General features: G+C 38.6%; 1 protein-coding gene across 1 annotated transcript; it reads right to left on the reverse strand.

Annotated features, from left to right (window-relative positions):
- Positions 1-1,785: 1,785 nt before the first annotated feature.
- Positions 1,786-8,787, reverse strand: NOL7 (nucleolar protein 7). Its single transcript, XM_007443997.4, has 8 exons — positions 8,576-8,787; positions 7,936-7,996; positions 6,362-6,417; positions 5,866-5,897; positions 4,717-4,792; positions 3,469-3,590; positions 3,306-3,383; positions 1,786-2,013 (listed from the first exon to the last, which is right to left on the reverse strand). Exons 1-8 carry the CDS (start codon positions 8,749-8,751, stop codon positions 1,946-1,948), a joined length of 669 nt encoding a protein of 222 aa, XP_007444059.2. The 5' UTR covers positions 8,752-8,787; the 3' UTR covers positions 1,786-1,945.
- Between the last annotated feature and the right edge of the window lie 1,387 nt (positions 8,788-10,174).

Raw genomic sequence — 10,174 nt, forward strand, 5'->3', positions numbered from 1 at the left:
TTCGGCTGGAAGTCAGCTCCTAAAACAAGTCAAGTATAGCCCTTCATGATCGTGGACACAAATGAAATTAAGGTGAGTACATTCTCCTCTTCAGATCTCCTGCTACATGCATGAAGGTCAGAAGGGACAGGACTGCGCGTGGTCCAGTTCTCTCCCCACTTCAAGCTTTTCAGTCATTCTGGCAAATGAATAAACAGAACTATAGATGTCTTCTCTCTGCCACCAACAACCACAATTTCTGGAACAGCTCCTATAGATGTAAAATTACAATGTTTCAACCTCTGCAAAGGCAATCCACTGAATCTCCAAATTCAAAGGGGGAAGTAATCAAATTATATTATCTTCCTAATTGTGTGACTTTGGACTTTGAAGAAGTAGGATAGGAAGAGTATTGATGCTTTTGAACTTTGGTGTTAAAGACTCCTGAGAATACTGTGGACAGCCAAGAAAACAAAAATGGATCATCAAACAAATCAACCCAGAATTCTCACTCAAGGCACAAATGACCAGGCTCCAATTATCCTACTTTGGACATAAGACATAGCTCTCTGGAGAAGGCTCTAATACTGGGAAAGGTGGAAGAGAAGACTCAAATACACTGGCTATGAGTGTACCACTGTTGGAAGATAGGGACAGATTATCATGGAGAAAAACTATCTGGTTGCTAAGAGTCAGCAGTGACTTGATGGCACATAATCAAGTGTGTCTCTTAATATCAGTTGTTATCCTGAACAACTTTCTTTGGATGAATTCTTTGAGGAACAGGGAGAACAGAATTTGAGTAAAGAGCCAAGTAATCTAATCCAGTGATGCCAGGGAATAATATTGAGATCTTAGTGGAACCACCTTCCATTACCTGACTCTCTAACCAGGATTCTGATCAAGATACATAGACCTGGGCTGCAAGAACTGTGGCACTACTGCACCAAGAGACAAAGGGCAGAAAAACAAAGGCCCAATTATTTGGAAGAACACTTTAGGAATAGTAGTCTGCTTAGGAGTACTGGGTGTTTGCTCCTGAGTAGCTCAGTTTCTGTAGTTAGTTCTGATCAATATAAAGTTCATTCAGATCGAGAACAGGAGCTTCCAATATTTAAACTTCTTTAGGAGTTTAAAATACTCCTATGGACTGTTTGACTACGGAGGAGTCAAAACACAAAATAACTTTCCTGAACAATCTGACTTTAGCCCTGGTACAGCTTTCTGTAAATCCTTTGGACCTGCTTTGCTGCTGGTATTGAATCTTGAAGAGACTATGGAGTGGATTATGACTACTATTGTCCATTGTAAGTATACTCTGCTGACTTCTTACATTGGACTATTTGACTATGCCTCTTACCCTAGTAAGTGCGCTAGGGATAGGCAGTTAATGAATTGGGCATTCCTACTGACTCGCATTTTGCTCGCAGTTTCCCACAGGCACTGGATGGCGGTTATGGGAACAGAACAGACTACATGGTTGGAACATTTACTGATTCCATGGGAATTATTTTCATGCAAACTAGATTAGATGTTTTATTTAATATTTCCCACAGTTGCCATCCTATATACAAATTACTTCAAGATATAGTCTGTCAGACTCATTGGAATGTACTGTCTTGGGTACAGCTGTAAGTCATTTTACAGATGAGGGAGAAGCAATCTTAAGCATTTTAGTAAAAAAAGTATCAACAGTATTTAAGAAACTCATCTCTCATTCAACCAAAAATTTAATTCAACTGAGTTCAAAGAACAGAACTAAAACTACATTTAGTTGGAACATACCATTGCAAGACCTTAAGTATTTTCCAGAAGGTTGTATCTTTTAATTCTCCTTAAATATATAACATAAAAACACACAAATCATAAAAATGTTAACAATGTATAAAACAACAGTGAGGACAGCATTATATAATTCGGATGCAAGACATTTTGCAGTGATGTACATAAACAATATTAAAATATTTCAGGGAATTATTTTTGAAGATACCCAATGTTTTGTAAATCGATTAGCTTTTTGTTTTTTCACTTTACCTAGAAACAAGAAAACAGACAATTAGTTGAAAACACTTTAAGAAGTCAACAATATTAAAGCCAGGAATGTCAGACTGAAGGGTTTTAACCAACAGTTGCTGCTGCTGTAGGTTCCATAAAAGCTCAGATTTGCCCCTGCTTGAGCAACCCCATTTAAGAACACACCTTCCACACACCCCTCCATTCATCTTAACAGAATCTATTAAAACTATGAGCTATACAGCATATAGAGTACTCTTAAACAATCTGCTTGGAACTGCCATCATGGAGCCTGCTCACTTTATGGTAATCAGGCAGAAAGAAAAGTAGTCTTCCTTCCATCTCTGGGGTCTGGGATTGTTTTCTTTTAGCCTATTGATCAGATTTTTTTTGTACCAGCTATATAACAGGGATAAACACCTTTCTGTAACATTATGGATTTGGTGGCCCAAAGAAACAAAGCACCTTGCCTCTCTTTTCCTCATCCAGTATCAAAGCTCTGATATAAAGACAAGCAATCACTAATATAAGAACTCACTCTCCAATCTTACAGGGATAAACACAAAAATGCCTATTGTTTCTGGGAAGCCTTTACAGGGATTACAAACTAGAAAGTTTTTCACTCAAGTCTCGTACCATTCACCAATTCAATGGCCTTATATATAAACTACAATTCTCAAATTCTCAGCATGATATGAACATATCTATTTAGCTTTCCTGGCAAAAATACTGAAGCAGTTTGACATCTGCTACCTTCTGGGATTTTTTTTTCTTTAATTTTCCACTGTAGCCTATAGTCCTGGAATCTCTTGATGGTCTCACATCCAACTACTACCAGATCTGACCCTGTTTGCTTTTTTAAAATGAACTAAGGTTGACTATATGTGCTGTTATATGTATTTGTTCAAAACCAAAGGTGCTTTGAATACTAAGACATTTAAACAGCTACTTACCTTCTTAAATTTCATGGACAGATTTATCACCCAATTTCACACCCAAGCTCCATAATTATATCCCATGGGTATAAATGATGAGATGTTACAAACATCTTTAGCTACTTGTGCTTTTGTTACATTTGACCATATTTGTTTTTTTCATATGCGGGATCATGTAGGAAAGCTACCATTTTGATGAAAGTCCTTCAAAATGACTAGAGCAGTTATTTTGGACAAGATTTTCACTTTTAGTATATGTTTCTCATTTAAAAGAAAAAGGGTCATCCAATGCCAAGCCTGACCTTAAAATACTGAAGTCAATACCACTACAATAGCTGTTTTAAATTGTTGCTATAAGACAAAAGAATATCATCTTACCCCAAGATTTATTCACAAACTGGATCGCAGCTTTTTTAACTGCATTCTTCTTGTTTTCAACAGAAAAATACTGGTTTGCTGGAATAACAAGAGCATTTTAACTGAATTATATTTATTGTTGAATCAATGTATTTTATAAGTTCATTATGCAAAACTCCCTTACCAGTAGTTCGATTGCAGCTTGCTCCATAAAGCTGTCTTTGTATAAAGTCTTTGGCTTCCTGCTGCCGTTGACTAGTTAAGTCTTGGTCTTTTAACCGTACAGCCATATAATTTTTGGGACATCTAATGATAAAGAAATAGTTAACATATTTACTACCTTGGTTTTCTACTTCATTTTACTGAAGCAAAACTATATTCCTAATATTTTAGCCAACATTTTCTTAATTTGACCAAATAAAGCAATAACATATGCAAACAAAGTATCTCTTGTCTAAATATATTTCCATTATTCATGTATTTACATGCATATACTCCCTCACTTTCAAGACTTTGGGCAGGGCTGTTCAATTTCCCAGACTTTGGGGCAGGTTTACATAAAATTAAAAGATAGGTAAGTAGGTAGGTAGATATGGTTCATTTAGGCTCAGATTAAGCAGTTTAATTTGAAGAATTACCTAATCACAGCATGAACGCTATTACTGAATTCAAGCTTATCAACAGTTGTGTTGTTTCAAATATTTAGCTTACATAAAGTGGTTGCCACTTACATAGTTTGCCTTTCATGTACAACTGGTACTTCAGTTTGAACTGTACATTTGAGGCCACTGATATTGGCACTTTCAGGTCTAAACAACTGCAAAAATCTGCTTGAAACAATGAATGTGCAATGGCAAACCTCATGTGCTTCTTACAACATTTAAGAATTATTCTAGATCACTGCAAAGCCTCACCATCCATAATACATGTTTCTTCAGCATGTACCACATCAACTACAGCTATAGAATTTGAAGCTAAAACAAAAAAATATTTCTAAAAAGTGCTGTAAGAGTGACTTCCTTTTTAACTAACTATGCCCTCTCTTCTTAAAATAATTTAAATTGGAACATTATGAAAGTACAGCACATCTAAGTGATTTCTTGAACCTTTGGGAGAGAAGTACACCTACAACTGCCAAAGTGAGAACGCTCTTTTTATTTGAGAATAAATTTCATATTTTATAACCACGTAAGGGGAACAGTAAGCAAATCAGATTTTGCAAAGATGTGAAACAATGATATTTTCTTGAAATTACTGTAATAATTTAGTTCATCATACTAAATAAGAACTAAGCCAGACTTCCTAAACCTGGGGCCCTCGTAAGTATGGAATTCAAGCTCCCAGAATTATCATCATGCTGGCCAAAAAATTCAGGGAGTTGGTCTACAGATCCAGAGGGTACCCAGACTGGGAAGGCTAATCTAAGCCATACCTGGTTGCCAATATTTCTTCTTCACTGTGTTTTTCTGAATCTTCATGATTTTCAACTTCATCTTCAACATTCTGATCTATAAATCAATACATGTTCTTGATATTAAAGGCCATATGAAAGACTAACACACATTTTTTCAACTCATTTTAAATGGGATCCTAGAAACTATTGCTAATGAATGTATGAAAGAAGCTGATGACTTTTGTTAACAGAAAGTTACAGTTCTAGACCCAATCTAAATGTGAATTTTGAAACAATAAATATGGCAAGTAAGCATTAGTCTGCATGCATAAACCTCAAAGGTTTTATATAAATCCTTTATAAGCCTGAATTTTGATGGGAAGCTATTGAGAAATTTGACAAGCCACTTGGGAAAAATCCCTATGATGTCTTTTTATTATTTATTAATAATATATTGTTTAGACAACTGGGCAAACCATTAAGCTGGCTCAGCACTGAGTACAATCACTTGTACTATTTGCAGGCAGATACGGTTATTATACTTGGTGGTTAGCTGATCTTAGTATGACCTATGATGCACAACTTTGCTTAGTTCACCCAGAAGAAACAAAAAAAAAATGTTTTTAGTTTTGTTCAGAGCTTTGTCCTCTGATTTCTATGAAGATAAAACCAGAGTCCTCCACTTGTACTTGCTCATGGATGGAAACAGCTCTTTGCTAACTTAGACTTAAGGTTTATATGATGTTCTATATTTCTCACTGCAAACTATTATTAACAATCCACTTGGAACGGTTTATAGTTATCTGAAAAGGCTGGGATTACAAAAATGCTAACTTTTTAAAAAGTACATAGAAGTATTTACTGATCAATACTAGGCAACAGTGATAATTTTTTTAATGTAGGATACTGTCTTATCTACTAAGGCTTTCACATCATTCTTCTAGACCTCTCAGAAGCACCTGAATGGCCATTATCAGAAGCAGAGTATTTTATATATTCACCTATTTAATGTATTAAATATTAATTTATATTTTTTTTTCATATGGCCCCACTCATTTTTCCCATTTGACACTTAGCCTGTCATACAAGACTAAATGTAGATCTCAAGCCATACGTTGTTTATACTATGTTCACAATATGATAAAGAACAGTAAAGGTAATGTATAATGAGCAGACTTTTGTACATACCTTGCTCAAGTACATCAGATGTCTGATTGGTGCTAATAGAAGAAAGTTGCACAACATTTAGGAAGACATTTCATGATAAATCTATTAATAGTTATTCACATATGCAGCAAAACTACATCAATACTGAGCTAATTAAATTTATAACATTAATTTAATTATGTTGACAGATTGTAAATTCCCCATATACTTTCTTCTCAGAAACTGACAGAGAAATTTTTGAACAGGAGGAAATAATTTAGCTCTCTTTTAGCTAGGCACAAAAATAGACAAGTACTTGACTCATTAACAATAGAAGACTTCACCCTATTCCTCTCAGACCACAACTTGTTTTTGGTTTTACAAATGCCTTCTGATACAATTTGGTAAGCATTCTGTTATTTAGAGAAAAGACTGAGGGACATGATGGAATTAACCACTTTCTCAGGACTTCAGACAAAGATAAAATGTAGGTCAAAATTTGGAACAGTCATTTGTAGTCCAGAACATATTTGCTTACCTATTCTGTGTGGATGCCAACTCCTCCAACAAATTTTCAGGAAGCAGCTTTCTTTTCTTAGAAGATACAATTTTTCCAGTTAATACTACTAGTCAGTAACTTAGTCATTTTTTTTTATTAGTTATAAACCGTAGACCTAGTCAATTTTAGGCAGCAAATCTAAGTATGAAAATATAACTACATTACAACAATAATGTAATACTTAAACACATATTGAAATGGGTAGGAAGCACAGTGCCCTCCAGATGTTCCCACCTACAACTCCCAAAATCCCTGATCACTTGTGATGCTGGCAGAAAATCTTGACTTAGAGTTGTCAAAACAACTGGAGGATACCAGACTGCAAATCACGCGTTATAATCAAACAACCAGAGAGCAAGAACTTCTGTATGATAAGTTGCTTGTTAATGTCCCAGAATTACCTGCTTTGATTCTGTAATAAGAGCACTAAGTTTACTTTTGCAAGCTGCCACATGTCCTGAGAACAGAAATGGTTTTCATGCTGGGAAATAATGTGGGCATCCCTAAGAATAGTTTATTTCTGTATCATTTATTGCACCCAGTGCATATTCCTTTGTGATTTTCACTGCTTAAAAGGGCCTTGCCCAATCTGGTTCTCTTTGGATATGCTGAAAAAAACTCATATCATCCTCTATCAAGTCCAACTCACTTGGAGGACACATTAAGAAAGGCTACTTTAAAGTGGTAGATGGAACACTTACTGGAGACACAATGCAAGATTTATGTCCCAGTGCTAGTAGCTTTTCACTAAGACAAATCCTTGTTTAATAATTTCTGCATGCTGTTATAAATTCTCTCAAAATCAGGAGGCTGGATACATAGACAAACTTACAGTGAAATACTATATGGACTGTAATGGAGTTTATTCCCAGTGTGGAATCAAAAGGCAAGTCACAAATGCAAAATAATCAAGGCTTCATGGCAGTGTTTATTAGACAGTACGCACTGGAGGGGAACCCCACCAAAGGTTAGTGGGAGACACTCCCCTATAGGCAAAATGGATGCCCTGATATTTATACAGTTCTTCAAGAAGGGGAAGGGAAAAGAACACATACACATACATATTCATGATGATGCAGGCACACCTAAATGAGCAATACTTCTCAAGTTACTCTCTGCCCCTGTTCTTGTCTGCTATCTAGAAGGACAGAACAACTGCTATTTATAAGGAAAGCAATAGTGTCAGAGAGGAAGAAACAAATTGGTTCAAGGTGCCAACTGCCAGGAAGAAAGCATCCCCCCTTACGTTGCTATGGGGATGTTTGTGATAAGGAGTTTACAATCAGCCTTGTTCACACCAGCTTCAAGGATGCTGCACGTTCCTTTATGTTTCAATTTTATTAAGGCGATCCCATTCGTTTGAGGCCTCTAAAAACTTGCTTCTTTCACCCAAAGATATATTTTCCTCACACCAGGTAAAGTATAAACATGTCTATATTAACCTTTTTATGTTTAACAAAGCATGATGAGTATATTTTGATACATATTCTGGAAAAAGAACATTTAGCATATAAAACAATCTAAAGAATAATAAAAGTGAGGTGCAAAATTACCTTTTGTTCCTTAAATAGTTCTTCTCTATGTCGTCTCTTTTCTTTCAATATGGCCTTTTCTCTAAGAAAGCAAAATAAGCCATAGATAGGAAAAGAAACAATATGCATTTGCTCCACAATCAAAGCCGAATGCTTTCACAAAGTGCTTGCTAGGTACAGACTGGCCTAACTAAGGGAGGTTTTCTTTTAATTGGCTCCTGGGATGTGTCACTTTGGTCAAAACCTGTATCCTTGCAATGAGCATAATCACTGTCCAGAGTCACAAATGTTAAGAGGCTCAACTTTATAAATTGCTTAAATAAATAATCGGGCTAAAGACAATGGCGAGTGGAGGTAGGGCAGCGAAATTCCTTCTGAAAGTTTGGCCAGAAAAGATAGCGTTTACAATATCGGACAAGGGGCTACTCCCGAAAACGACCCGCCGCAGTTACTTTAAATGCAACGTCCTGCTACCTCGGCTTGCTTTTTGCTTCCCTGCCTTACTGTGCCGGAGCAGCGCTCTCAGGAGTGCATGCAATGGGCGGGGCGGGGCGGGGCGGGGCGGTGAGGTATCAGCCAGGCCGCTCCAAGGCCGCCGTCGCTCTCTGCCCCTGGCGCGCCGCGCTGGTTCTCGCCACGGAGGGCGGAGGTCTTGTGTTACCTGCGGGCACGCTCCCCCGCCAGCCGGCGCCCCTCCGCAGCGATCTCCCGCGCCTTCTCGAAGGTCACCTCCTCTGGAGCCTCGTCGCTTTCTTCCTCTTCGGAAAAGGCAGCGGCGGCCACAACCGCCGCTTCCGTTTTCTCCCTTGCCATAGCGCGATCCCTCCCCATCGCCATCTTGCTAACCCAACTTCCGGTTAACCTTTGACTCCATCACCGGAAGCAATCCGGCGGATCCTAAAAGAAGAGGCGCTGCGTGCTTGCCTTCGTAAAGTTAAGCAAGGCGGATGGCGGAAAAAAATCTGAAGCGCCCGGAAGCCAACCTCCGCTTTCATATCAGAAACTTTTTTAAAAAATCAAATCACCCCGTTGATGATTTGTGGAGCCAACAGAAATAATTTACAGTGTAGAATACCTGTAACTGGGTATTAAAAATAAAGGATCTTTATAAAGGACCACGGATAAAATGTATTTTTCTCCAGTAAAATGTAGTTTACTGGAGAAAAGCCACATGCATCAGGGAAAGAAGAATCGAAAACGCAGATTCTGACAATTACTTTTCTTAGACCAATTGAAGCGTTTTACGCTTCCCGCTACCCCCAAAACTAATAGAAGGCCCGGTTCATGCCCTTTCAGTGCGTCTATCTGTGCATTAGATTGTATCTTGCTATTTCTGAATCGCTCATCATCCTGAGCAGCAGACTAAGGTGATGCTGGTTGGACCGGCAGGAACTGTCCAAAACGTGGACTACTGTAGTTGGACTGAAAACTCTATATTTGGACAGAGTTTGGCTGTCCAAATATAACAACCCTCTTCAAACACAATGGAGAATTGCCGGCTGCTTTTCCATTAGCAGAATGGAGCAGGCGGGAGATTCACTGAGGTTGAGCGCTGCATCCTGTGTTCAGTGCTTGTATGAAAAAAAAACTTGCATAAATCTAAATCTATTGCCAAGCCTTTGGTCTGAGCCCTTCTCACTACCATACATTATGGTGGCAACCTTAATCCCCAAAACATAACATACGATCGATTTATTTTGGTGTGTTGTCACCTCGTGTTTCCCAAATGACACAGCCGTAGATAATCACAGCTACTCTGAAGCCCCAAGTTTCAGATCTGTTTGTAGGAGACACAGAAAAACATTAAAGGGCACAAGTCCCATTACAGGTAATCCTTGCTTAACAACCTATTTGGGACCAGCATTTCTGTTGCTAAGAGAAGCGGTTGTTAAGCAAAACATGTGAGTGTGCTGCTTAGCAACGGCAGTTCCAGCAGTCCTGGTTGCAGTGGTTAAGCGAGGACTGTGCAGTCATCAGGCGAGGACGTCGCACTTCTCCTGCCCTGCACAAACTGCCTCCAGTTCAACTCCCCCCCATCCCCCCCCAATCTCTGCCCTTTCAGCTGCTCTGCACAGCATGGCCAAGATGAAGATGTTGCCACCTATTCGCTGCTGCCCCCACTGACCATCATCTTCTTCGCCTTCCCTCCACTGGGCTCGCCTCTGCCCCTCACCACTGTATCCCTGGCTGCCAGGCTCCTGGCAGGCCTGCCCTGTGTCAACAGTCCCACCCCACTGCCCAACTACTCTTCAATGTTTTT

Source organism: Python bivittatus, unplaced genomic scaffold, assembly GCF_059951505.1.
Source record: "Python bivittatus isolate LINGU-HERP-01145 unplaced genomic scaffold, Pbiv_v1 ctg000840_np1212, whole genome shotgun sequence".
Taxonomy (NCBI): domain Eukaryota; kingdom Metazoa; phylum Chordata; class Lepidosauria; order Squamata; family Pythonidae; genus Python; species Python bivittatus.

Bases quoted from the DNA above. Each gene is read 5' to 3' on its own strand.
- NOL7 (XM_007443997.4), bottom strand. From the start codon at position 8,751: ATGGCGATGGGGAGGGATCGCGCTATGGCAAGGGAGAAAACGGAAGCG. The intron at 3,591-4,716 runs GTATGGCTTAGA...CTTTATCATTAG, and splicing joins GAAGAAATATTGGCAACCAG to ATGTCCCAAAAATTATATGG. The intron at 2,014-3,305 runs GTAAGATGATAT...TCTTGTTTCTAG, and splicing joins GTTTGTGAATAAATCTTGGG to GTAAAGTGAAAAAACAAAAA.